Source organism: Corvus kubaryi, unplaced genomic scaffold, assembly GCF_017639235.1.
Source record: "Corvus kubaryi isolate FWS band 111438036 unplaced genomic scaffold, C.kubaryi_AGA036_p1.0 37353, whole genome shotgun sequence".
Lineage (NCBI taxonomy): Eukaryota > Metazoa > Chordata > Aves > Passeriformes > Corvidae > Corvus > Corvus kubaryi.
In genome coordinates this window covers 876,997-889,829 of record NW_024581115.1, presented here as the reverse complement: position 1 = coordinate 889,829, position 12,833 = coordinate 876,997, and the positions used below count along the sequence as shown (strand labels likewise).

At 47.0% G+C, this 12,833-nt stretch overlaps 1 protein-coding gene across 1 annotated transcript; it reads right to left on the bottom strand.

The window, feature by feature from the left end:
• Positions 1–549: 549 nt before the first annotated feature.
• On the bottom strand, positions 550–10,241 carry TRIM25 (tripartite motif containing 25). Its single transcript, XM_042032343.1, has 9 exons — positions 9,548–10,241; positions 8,395–8,490; positions 7,728–7,961; positions 7,083–7,239; positions 6,380–6,457; positions 5,930–5,995; positions 5,241–5,267; positions 4,819–4,908; positions 550–4,152 (listed from the first exon to the last, which is right to left on the bottom strand). The coding sequence occupies exons 1-9, from the start codon at positions 10,157–10,159 to the stop codon at positions 3,620–3,622; spliced, it is 1,893 nt and encodes a 630-aa protein (XP_041888277.1). The 5' UTR covers positions 10,160–10,241; the 3' UTR covers positions 550–3,619.
• Between the last annotated feature and the right edge of the window lie 2,592 nt (positions 10,242–12,833).

Below are 12,833 nucleotides of genomic sequence, written 5' to 3'. Positions count from 1 at the left end.
GTTGTTACTTCATCTTATCTTCATCAGCGAGCAGTATAAGGCCTCAGGACCCCATTCTGGGGTATGGTAGTCGCCTCTGCAGCTTTTGGAATACAGCTTTAAAAGTCCTTCATGAAAATGCTCAAGTCATAAAATATAATATTTCAGTCTCTGACACAGGTGTAACTTAGACTAGCAGATGCCGGATGTCACCTAAGGCTTTTTTAAGCAATCCACCGCTGTGTCTTTAATTGTCCATCTTCCTGCAGCTGATGACCATGGTTTTGCTTATCCAAAAAGGTCTCCAGTTTTGTTTACTGGGAAAGATGATCTCATCCTCAGTGAGGATACAGCATTACCGATAATGGGTGTGTAACTCAAGGGGAAGGAGGCAGTTTAGGACCAGTCCAGATGACAGCACAGCCTCTGCAGCTCTGCTTGCCCCTTCCCCAGCTCTCCTATAACCCAGTGAGTGATGCACTAAAAGACCTCTTCTTTGTATTCTGTTGTGTCTTCACTTCTGTCTCCCTCACTGCTTCGACCCTGAGCACAGAACAAAACATTCAGAGATAGGGTTTACTGTGAATATTTATTGAATTCAAACCATCACCACTCACCAGCCAGCTCCTGGAGTGGTTACAGGCACATGGACCAGATGGCACAAAATCCATGTGATGGCCCTGCCGGTGTCTGGCTGGCACAGCTACAAATAACAACACACCTTAATACAGACTGAAGTACAGGGCTGATATATCAGTACAATCAACAGGCTTGTAACTACATAAGCATTTTTCTAAATACACTGTTTTACTGATGTCTTTCATTGAAGAAAATATTAAATTTAAACATTCATTTATGTTCATTCAGCAACTGTTTCTTGATTTACTCTCACTTGTACATTAAAATGTAGGTCAATTCACATCCTCATGGCATTAACACCAGAATTAGTTCTTTTTCTAGGCTAAATTGCGTTCTTTGTAATACTAAAAGGAGAATTACAATTAAAATACATGCTTCTATATATGTCTTATGTCTTGTTTAAAATCAGTGCAGCTCTGACAGGTACTGCCTGAGTAAAACTGCTTCAGTTGTGTTGAAAAGGTTTTTAAATGATCATTTATCATGTTGTAACTAATATTTTTCCTAATGTTATATCACACTAATGTTTCAATATATTCAAGGTACCTGAAGCTAAACAAAACAAAATTTTTCAGAAGCCCAGAGATTGGTCCTAGTAATGCCAAGGTCACTATTTCAATCCCTACACGGGCCATTTGCTTAAGAGCTGGACTCAGTGATCCTTGTGAGTCCCTTCCAACTCACTCAATCACTCAGTACTCTGTGATTCTGTGAATTCCAAATTAACAGAACTTCATTATATGATTTCTAGTCATTCATAGCACAAAAGAAAGCAAAACAGAGGATCAGGAGCCCAGCAGAAGGCTTGTTTCACTGCCTGGTAGTCCAGGGCACCTCATGTGTTCCACACGGTTGGTCCTACATCAGAGTCCCATGTCAAGAATCCCACTTTGTCCAACAAGGCAGAATAAAAGCTGCTCTTTACTTTGTTTGGGTGTCACTCCAGATTATGGCCACAGAAGCCCATAGACTCAGAGGACAGTACTGACACCTCTTTAAAGTCAAGAAGCAAGGAACAGAGGATGGGGACTTTCTCCACTGCACAGACTGCTGGAGCACGTTTTTGCCCACAACCAAGGGGACAGAGTACTCCTTCAGCACCCCGCTGAGTGGATCTGCAGCCCTGTGGCACAGCCAAGCAGCAAAAGGATTTCTCAGAGAGCACTGACCTTATCTTTCACTGCTGAAAAACTGGAACAGCAGAAAACCCAGTTTGTCATTCATTGTTGGCTCCCAGCAGGACACATCCTCCTTCTGCACCTTTTGAAGTGTTCTGCTCGGGTTGGGAGTTTTAGTGCTGACTGTGCTTTGGAAAGTGGAGACCCTTGAGAGAGTAGAACTGCTCCAAAGACAGCCATGGCACTTTTAGATCCACCATCAATTCCACATCCTATTCTGACCAAAAAATTGGAAGAAATCAGACTTGTGCTATCCTTGACAAAGTACTAAGGGTTTACAAACCAAGTAAAAATAGAGACACCAAGCCTGAATTCCTGAAAGCCTCTCTCCAAAGCACTTTGGCTCATGTAGTCACAGAGGTTCTTTTAAGCCTTCTAACAATTCCCTGCAAAAATGCCAGCAGTGGCTTTGTGTTCTATTTCACTAAGTCCTGTAAGGGGAGTTTTACAAATCCAAGTCCAGGAAGGTTCTCGTGTGAGCTTCCGATCGCCTACAAGAAATAAGAGCTTACACAGTAAGTCCAGAGGCACCAACAAGATACAGGCTCAATAACTATGAGATCCAAATACCTTGATTGCCTACAGATTGTTTTAAAGTTGTAAGTAAGAAGTACAGATTCCTCTGTACCTGGTGAGAACTTACGAAGACAGACAACGACCCTAAGAACACCAGGAGAATTAAAAATCCATCCCATGGGGAATGGATCTATATTCTCCTTTGTGCTAATTCCCTGTGTCAAAAGACTCACCCTGACTGTCCACAGGCTTCATGCACAGAGGAACCAGTATTTTCCAGGTACCTGCGCTCTGTCTTGAGACTCCTCAAATTGGGAGTCTCAAAAACATGCCAGAAATCCAGTTTCTACCACCTGAACAACAAAAGATACACCAGCAGAGAATACTTCACCTCACAGAGGAAAAGCTTTATGACAGGAGACTCTGCTTTAAGCTAAAGATAGACCAGCAGAGAATATCCCACCTCACAAAGAGGAAAAGCTTTATGACAGGAGATCCTGAGACCAAGAATGCACCCCCTGAACTCTTCAGCACAAAAAAAACCCCCAATACTGAAGAGCCTTCAGTGTGAAGATGTGAAGCATGTTCTAGATCAGACAATGACAGAATGCTACATCCCACAATCTTCATCACAGGATGCACACCACTGCTCTGCAGGATGTCTTCCTGACAACTCTCTGGTGTATTCCCAGTGTCTGGGCTGATGTAATTTGTTTCCTAGTAATTCTAACACCATTTCTTCCCCATCAATTCTAAAAGTCTCTGCAGTTCCATTCTGATGAGCTTTGTGATACTGGCTTTTATAACTCAGAGCCATAAGACCTGAACTTAGGGACTTCACCAGCTCTTTCTGTAGCATCTGGTAAGAGTCATACACTGAGAACACCTGTATGGACAACAGTATGTGCATGGGCAAAAAGGCAACTGTGAGACCTCCCCCAAAGCCTGAATTTGTCAAGGAGTTCTTCCTGTTTCTTTCTCAAAGGGGTTATTGTTACCCATGGAACACATTAATTCTGTTGCTCCTTTACAGCAAACCGCAGAAGCCACAGGCGCCACTGAAGACATTTAACAAGGATTCGCATAATGACTTTGATTTTAGGGCAATCAAGATCTTTGCAAACCATTGTCATTTTTACTATCGCCAGCATTTTGCTAAATCATTATCTAAGGGCTTTAGCAATTCAGACCGAAGAATTGGCAGGTTTCCAAAACTGCTTAAAAGAGATGATAATTTTTGTATCAAACAATCAATCTTTGAGACAGATTATCTGTGCTGTAAGTGAACTAAACTGAGATACAAGACCTTATGCTTTCATTTGACAGAGAGAGACAGCAGCATCACTGGAAAACAGCCAGAAGGCTGGGTACAAGGCTTCAGTGAACTGGGCTTTGAATTTATAGATCAAGTTATGCTTCTCCCCCACTGCCATGAAAATCACAAAGCCCCCGTCGCAGTGGAGTAGCACCCCAATCTTGGTAGCCTTTGTGATGGGCAAGCACTTTTCAGTGTCATTGTGCCAGGATGATATTTTGGAGTTGAGCCACTCGATGCACCAGGACTTGCTGTTCCTGCCCAGGCGGCTCTCGGGGCCCTGCCGCTCCATGCTGCCATAGCAGATGCCGACGCCGCAGAAGCTGTTGTGCTGCAGCTCCACCTCCCAGTAGTGGATGCCTCTCTTGAAGCACTGGAAGCCCAGCACCTGGCGGTAATCAGTGAAGCGCTGAGGGTGGTACCTGTGACCTGCGGAGGTGTCTGAGATGGACATCTTGGTGTAGTTCTCAGACAGAACCACGGTGTTGTGAGCTGTGTTGTAATCCAGTGTGATGTTGGCAGCATCTGCAATGACATGAATCACCTGAAGGTACTGAAGAACAAAGCACTTTTATTTATCCTGTCCCACCTCAGCACTTTTTCCCATGTTTATCTGCCAGCTCTGCTCCCCTCCTCAGCGCAACCAGTTCTTAGGGCCACAGTAAAAGCTTCTGGGTTCAACTGCAGCTCTATGTTATACAGCAGGCAAATGGAGGGCAAGTTTTCTTCCTTCCTGCAGCCCCACAGGATCCCTTTATCACCCAAATACACCCTGGCAAAAGAAGGTGATTGCTGATCTGGCAGCAAAAGGTATGCCATGTTGTATAACACCTTAACAAGCCATCACGGGCTCACATAAAAGCCTGTATTTCATTTAAAAAGAATTACATGGTATTTCTAGGCTACTGTAATGCTGTCATTTTGGGGGAAACCAAAGTAATTACTTAAAAAACTTCATTTATCTTCATAAAGATACGTGAATGCTAAAGATGAATTTGATTCATCTGGCAAAAGAACCACTTAGAAAACTCCTGCCCCCATTTTCTCCAGAAATTTCCTTGATTTGTAACAACCTATTAAGCTAACGAAACCCCCCAGAAGTATTTTTCTCAGGTAACTACAGAGGACACATAATACCAGTACAATAAGAGCAAAGTTCATCTTTAAGGAGTGTAATGTTGGGTGTCTTACACTGCAAGAGCTCCTCTCTGGGTTTCTTCAGGAAGCTGCTAATGAGCTCTTTAGAAGCAGCAGCTGTGGTGGTTGGTGTGGTGGTCGGTGCTGTGTCAACAGAAGAAAAGAGAGTTTGGCCAGTTGGGAAGAGACCTCACCCCATTACAGACACACTCAGGCTGGAGCTCATCTGGTTTAGCCTCCTGCTCCATGCAGGGTTAACTTCAATATTAGCTCAGGCTGTTCACTGTCATGTCAAGTTTTGAAAATCCCACTCTCTGGACAACTTCTCTCAGTGTTTGATTGCTCTCACAGTGGCCAGCAAGAGCCTTCTCAGAGCAAGAGAACTTTTGCTCAATACACCAACACTCATGACCATCTTATCATTTTAAGAGCAGTCAATGAAAACTAGAATAGGCATGATGAAAGTTTGGACTCACCAACTTTAGCAGCTTTCTTTTTCTCTTCTGGATGGGGGGAAAAGAAAAAAATAAACTGTGAGTTCTACTGCGAGGCAAAAGCCACTGGTAAGACTATGTCAGCTGTAACACCATCACCATGGCTCTTCTGAAACTGCAGCAGTAGAGAGCTGACAGTCCAGCAGGCTGAAGCCATGTAGAAATACCCTCACACTGGAAAGCTGCACATCAAGCACAACCTTCCATTTGCTTCCTATTTCACAGCGTCATAAGCCTGGAAGGAGGTTGATCTCCCCTCCAGGAGCAGTGTGTTCAGGCACATGGAATGCTCCTGTTCCCATGAGGAACACTGCCAATTCCTTTCTTTTTTACAACAGAGCTGTTAGTGCAGCAACAGGAGCTACAGCTCTTTTCCAGTCCCACTTCCCCAGCATACCCCCCTCACTGCTCCACACCCAGCACTCAGACCACGTGTCAAGAACTCTGTGGAAGTAACAGAAGTTTTTTCTTAACACTTGCATTTACTTCAAAAAGAAAACATGGAAGATCTTCCAAAGAGGCTACAGTGCCCATTAATTCTAGTATCTGGACAAAACAGCACTGAAAGGCCCCAGTATAACCTGCCACAACGACCATCACCCCAACCCCAGACTGGAGGCAGGATGTAGGCAGCAAAGTGTTTGAGTCACGCTCCTTTAATCACCACTTACTGGTATCTGTCTCCACCTGCGAAGTGGTTTGAGCCTGGGGAAGGGTTTTCTCTTGGTGGGTGTAGTCTGTGAGGAAGGAAGAAAAAAACCAGAACATGAACAGATCATAAGCAGAACTCAAGACACACAAATCCATCAAACAAGCCAAAAGGTGCATAGCACAAATTTTAAAACCTGCAAGAACCAGAGGGTGGGGAGGCTCTGCTTTGTTTTACAGCCCACACTGACACCACTACAGGCTGATGCACTCCTCTATCTGTGCAGTTCACCTTCCAGCTCACAAGGCATCCATCCCCAAATACCCCAAAGCACCCTCCCTTCCCTGTTCCCAGGTGCTCACTGCAGGTCATCACTTCATCACCACCACAGCAAACAGCTCTTGGGAAACTGCTTCAACTTATTTAATAGTAAAGCCATAGTTAGAAGAGGATGATGTTCTGTAGTACTTACGTGGTCCATAAGGCTTTTTTCCAACAGGGGTTTTGTTTGGATGAGCCACTGGAGGGGCCTTAATTTTCACAAGTTTGACTGAAATGGTGATAATTTACATTATGATTTGTATGGCCAAGAAGAGTCATGCATTAGTGAGGACATTTTTCCATCTCACTTTCAGTTATATGAACAGAACTGAAGTGATATTTGGCAGAGATGGGAACTGCATACCCATTCCACGGTCCAAAAGACAATTTGGCTTAACCCGGTAAGTAGAGCTTTGTTCCACAACACTTACTTACACAATCAGCACCTTTACAGCTGGGTAAGCAGAGTCCTGCCCCCTCTAAAGCCTTTCAAATCTCTCCTCAAATCCACATCTTAACCACATCCAACCCTGCTACATAGTACCACCATAAATTACTCAAAGGAAGAAAGGCTAAGCTGTGCCAGAAGGGTGTAGTATCATGATACTCATCAGCTTATCCAAATATAGATAACAGTGAAGAGACACTGGCACATTTTGTCTCCTAATTTAGCCCAGACTGTAATGTTTTTGCGTGGAAATGGAGCACTGCAGAGATTGGAAGACACAATTTATATTAACCAACTGTATTTGTTGCACTTTTTTCAAAAATTATATTTGGCTTGGCTTGGAAAGATCCCTCATTTCAGCTCAAAGCAAAAGTAGAAAATGCCAATTTCCCCAGTGAGACAATACCTTCTTCTTTTTTCTCCCTACTCTGAATCACTGAAATTTTCACTATTTCTTTAAGGTTAATGGCAGACTGGTAAGTGGAATGCATCACATTTTGGTCCATTTCAACTACAGGAACGAAAGCCTCTTTTGTTGATGTTCGTTGCAGTGCTGCTGCTCTCTGAAATGACAAATGAAAGACCACCTTGTGTATCACACAGAGAAAAATACCACCAAGTTACTTTAAATGGGGTGGAGTTTGTGCATTCATCTCAAATTCAAGGGAACAAAGGCTACAGTCAAGACACAGCTCATGGCAAAATTCCAGTAGCAGCTAAGACGCCTTAATTCCCACTGGTACCTGAACCAATGAGGACACTCTACCAGCCAGGTCACAGCACAGAGCTGCCACACCTCATGGAGGTGACTCTTGCCCAGTAACCCCTCTGCTTGTGGCAGAGGCAGTGGCTGAACTGGGGGAGTTACCAGACACTGATTCTTTCACTGATATTTGTGTACTTATCAGTACATCTTTTGATAGAAGGTTCTTGCACACCACTGCATTACCATTTGACTGGAGGTCTCTGGAGAGCAGGATGACCACAGCAGATTTTTGTCATTTTGCATTCTAGAATGAAGAACTGGATTCACATTTAAATGACATATTACCTTCAAAAACAGAACGTCATCACTTTCAGTCAGTGCCATCTCAATCTGATCTTTGAGAGACTGAATTTCATTCTTCTTATTTCCCAGAACACTGTAAATATAATCAAACTTATTCCAAACTCTCTTTTCTTCCTCTGTAATTGCTTTCATGATCTCATTTTCTCTTTCTTCAATTACAGCTTTAATTTCTGTAAACTCATTTCTGACCAATTCCTTCTTTCTTGAAGCTGTCTCCTGGAGCAGAAAAGAGCAGATAGGCACTGGCTTCAAAAGAACAGTTTGTGACCAAAATACTCTCAGTGCTACTGCACGAAACCCTCTGAGGAACATATGGGGTTCTCTTCCTTGAACCAGGCAAGAGAAGAGCTGTGTATTTCTATGTGGTTTGGAAAGAAAACTCCTTCACTCACAAGGAATAGAGCCCATTCTCAGTGTCACCTTCACATGAGGGTATAAAACCTTGCACAGTGCCTGGTTTCCTCCCATCTCCCACAGAGTTGCCTGGCCTTGCCAAAACTCCTCTTTTCTGTTCCTGCCTAATAACTCTTCTCCTGCCAATGCAGCCTCAGTACTACAGCTGTTGTCACGAGGGTACAATCACCAACACCACGCAGTAGTCAGCGGGTGCCAGGCAACCTGAGAGCACTTTGTACAGTTACCCACTTACAGCAGATTGGTTCTGGTTTGTTTTCACTGTGCTCATTGCCCGGGCAGTTCTTTCACTCTGACTATGCAGCTCCACGAGTTTCTTCTTCAGCACCGACTGCAACAGGAGAGACCAGAAAGTATTTCAGAGAGGCAGTTATCATGTCTGCTCTCAGTTTTAAACACCCTTGTAAGCACTTAGTACTCTCAGCTTAAAATCTACCTTCTCTTGAACCTTAGAGTGTATAAAAGTACCGTCCTGCACACGTGTGGCTTGTGGCACCACACCCTCCCACACCCACCCCACCTCTCCCAAGAGCAAGATGCCACTGTTCACACTCTCTTGATAAAGGACCCGGTGCTTTCATCAGCACAGCAGTTCTCATGCTAAGAATAAATGTTACATTAGCTCTCAGGTTGGACTTCGGGCACGAAGTTGACGCTACTGTTCACCCCTCTCCTTTTGAGAATTTTCTCATTCAGATGTGATTTACCTGTTCCTGTAGTTCAAAACTCTGCTAAGCTCAATCAGAGATAAGTTCTGCAGCTAAGCTGTGTACAAACTCACTGAACAGATGAGAATTTGGCCACCTAAACTTTTTCAGCATGCTTTACTCATCCACACTGATTTTCAGCTGAAAAATATAAAGGTCAGGTTTCCTTCCCTTCTACTCTGTGAACCTCCTTCTGGTTTTCATCTACGTACTAGAGATCTCCCTAGGATACCTTTATAATTCTTCTCTTTCTGAACATCTGCAGAGGAACGTCAGCCCCCCAAGCTGTGACAAGTCTGGCAGGAAGCAGAGCAGCAGAAACAGCTCAGAGTTCTGGGTGACGCCACAGAGTGTGGGAGGCCTCACCGCTGAGCCCAGCCCAGCCCAGGAGCTGGCAATCAACTCCCTGACAGCTCCTTCCCAGACCCCTGCCCGTGAGCAACATCTTGGAGAGAGGAGGAAAACGCAATGAATGACTCTGAGCACATGATGGAGGGCAGATAACAGCTTGCCAGGGCCAGACATGAGATTTACAGTCGATGTCTTGCTCCGGCCTCCCACCCCGCACTCCATAGCGGCTCCCCAGGCACCGAGGGGGCCAAGGAGCGCTCCGGAGTGCCCTGGGAGGGTGTTCCAGCCCCGGGCGGCACTGGCCACCCCCGCCCAGTCCCGGCTGCTCACCTGGGCAGCGGCTTTTGCCTGTTCCAAAGGGCTGGTAGGGCACAGCTTGTGCCCGAGCAGGCAGAGGGAGCAGATGCAGACGCCGTGCTTGCTGCAGAAGAACTCGAAGAGCCTGTTGTGCTGGGGGCACTTGCGCTGCTGCAGGTCGCGCAGGGGCGGGCAGAGCTGGTGGTCGCGGAAGGCGGGGCTGTCGCGGTGCGGCCGCAGGTGCTCGGCGCAGAAGGACGCGGTGCAGGTCAGGCAGGTCTGCACGGCCGGCGCCTCCCGGCAGCTGTCGCAGGACACGGGGGGCTCCCCCGCCCAGCACCCTGCTGCCTCCCCCTCCTCCTGCCCCTCTTCCTCGCCCTTGGCCCCGGCGTGACCCTGGAGCTGCTCCACCACCCGGCATAGCACCGTGTTCTTCTGCAACTGCGGGCGGCCCGCGAAGGTGGCCCGGCACTGCGGGCAGCTGAAGCCCCCCGAGAGCCCGGCCCAGGTGAGCTCCAGGCAGGAGGCGCAGAAGTTGTGCCCGCAGGGCACCGTCACGGGGGTGCTGAAGAGGCAGAGGCAGATGGAGCAGGTGAGCTCCTCCTCCAGCCCCGACAGGCCCGACTCCGACTCCAGCGCTGCCATCGCCCCGTCCGCAGCTGGCCCAAGAGCCAAAACCAAAACTGGGCTCGGAGAAACGAAACTATGGCTGGGGCTTTCCGGAAAACTACGTGTCCCATCCCCGCCCCGACGGGAGGGGCGGCAGCCGGGGGACGGACCCTGAGGCGCCCGCCCATGTCGGGGGCCGGGCAGCCCCGGGATGCTGGGATGCGGAACGGTACCCCCGGGGCGCGGACGGGACCCCTGGGGGGGACGCGACCCCCACGCGCGGAGCTGCGGGCGGGCCGGGCCGGGGGCTCCGAGCCGGGGGTCGGGGCAGCGTCACCCGGAGGTGCCCGGACGCCTCGGCGTTGGTTCTGAACCGCAGCGGGGCATTTGGGGATCGGTGCCCACCCGCGCTGCCGGCCCCGCTCCCGGCCGGCCGCCGGCACAATGGTGTGAACCCCAAATCCCGCCGAGCACCGGCCCAGCTGCTCCGAGCTATGGGTAACCCGGCTGCTGGAGATCCTACGGACTCATAGAAACGGTTTGGGTTGGAAAGGACCTTAAATATAATCTGTTTACAACAGCTGATGGCAGTGCAATGTTTTTAAAGCACACAGGTTACTGCATTGTGAATGTGGAAACCGTCTCAACAGAAGATGCTTCCTCAAATTCCTTTTTCTCAGTCTAACTGTTCAATAATCACTGTTTCTAACAGGAACGTTGATGCTGAATAGGAACACGGCAAGTACTCCTGTCTTAACTAACCTGACCCCAAATTCTTCCAGTGGTCTCTTCCTCCTCCCTTTTTCTGCCTTGTCTGCTCAGGGCCCTCTGTACTTCCACCCACGCTGGCAGCAGGGGTGAAATAGAGCAGCCTGGCACAAAGTCTGTGACCTCCCAATAATTTAAACAGAGCCTGATGGGCTGCAGCAGAAGGAGCCAAGTGCTCTCAACTCTTGTCCAGTGGGCAAAGAACACCTTGTGTGGAGAACTGCTGAGGTTCCCTTTAATGTCATTTAAAAGTATTAGCAGGCAATCTTGTTGGCATTAGTCCTCAGGGACTTCCAAGAATGTTCAGGAATTGTATAAAGCACTCAAAAGAAGTGATGGTGGGTGGTCTGTTACAATTGAAACCAGCTCCTAGCCAGTTCTTTTGGAAGATTAAATTAAATCTAGACAATCATTATAAGCCTATGTTGCACAGGTAACGTGGACTTGTACCTACATCAGCCTTGCAACACTCCTTCAGGACAAGCTCCAGAGGGGTTGTGTGTCACAGGGCTCTGAGTCACTGCTTAGTAACAGATACAGGTGCAGAAAGGCCAGTGGAGGCATTTGGAGCTGCTGGACTGTGACAGGAGCAAAAGTTCAGGGATCAGCTCTGTCATATCCTGGAGGGTGGAGGAGTTTGTAGGAGATGGGCACGGTGCCACAGGTTTACAGCGTGGGTGGGATGTGCTGATCAGGACCTTGTAACTGCTGCCAGAGGAAATGCAAACACCTGACAAGGGGTGGCTGACAGTGACTGCAAAGGAACATTCTTAGAGAGCTGTGCTGTGCAAGAGATGGGACCAAGGAGCAGATCTTAATGTTTGCATTTTTTATTTTTCCATAAGTGAACAAGCATCTGGACTAAGCCTCTATCATCTTTCAAAGACTCAGCACCTTCACTGTATTTTCTGCAGCACTCACATGGTATCAACCGATACAGACAAAGGTATCCAAATAAAAAGGGTAAATACACATCCTCACAATTGTAGCTTTTGCTTCTGGAGCATAGCACAGGATGTTTTGAGCTCAGATGAGCAGTTTAAGTTCCCCATTGTCAAAGAGGGCTTGAAATTCTGGTTTTGAGGAAGCCCAACCACTCCTGTTGTCTGAGACAATAAAATTTTAACATAAAAATTTACTGCTAGCATTTAAATAGCTACTGAAGTTATTACTTTCTTTTGCTTGCAAATACCTGAGAACGTCCTGTGATTCTGAACTAAATCTAACCCTTTGCCCAGACACTGCACATTCAAAGTGCCCCACAGAGCCCAAGCAGGGCTTCAGAAGCACAGTGAGAGAAATTGTACCTTGTGTTCCTGCCCCCAGCAAAGGGGCTGGCGAGACAGGAAAGGCCCAGGGACAGAAAGACAGCAGTGAGGGTTTGTTTCACCACCTCCCTGTGGGATTCACATGCACATTGTCCCATCCCAGGTTCCTCAGAGCAGCCCCCAGGAAGTGGATGGGACAGGGAGGGCTCTCAGCAGCTCCCCTAGGCTGCCTTCCCTTGGTCTGATTTGAATTGGGCAGTGAAGCAGTAGCTTCACTCAAACTTGGTAACAATGGGTAAATAAAATTCAAGATTTTACTTTGTAAACATTGTCTCTCAGGGATGTATTTGTTTTCCAGCACCAGCTGTTTGGCACAGCCACAGTGACTCTGCATCCATTTAATTCATGGCCAAAATGCACAGTAGGCAATGGAACAAGAGGTGCTATGAAACACTTGCACTTAGCTTTTGCAACTTCCTAAGAATTAAAAAGTAACAATTTCCCTTAGAAAAACAGTCTTTCCATTAATCCCCACTGTCTGAGCATGACTGTGCTGGTGTCTGACATCTTCTTCTCATCCAGTTTGCAAGAATAGCCACACATGAATCTAACTGAACTTTTCTCTTAAAAAACAAATCCTACCATGAAATAATGGCATCTGAAGAGAACCACAA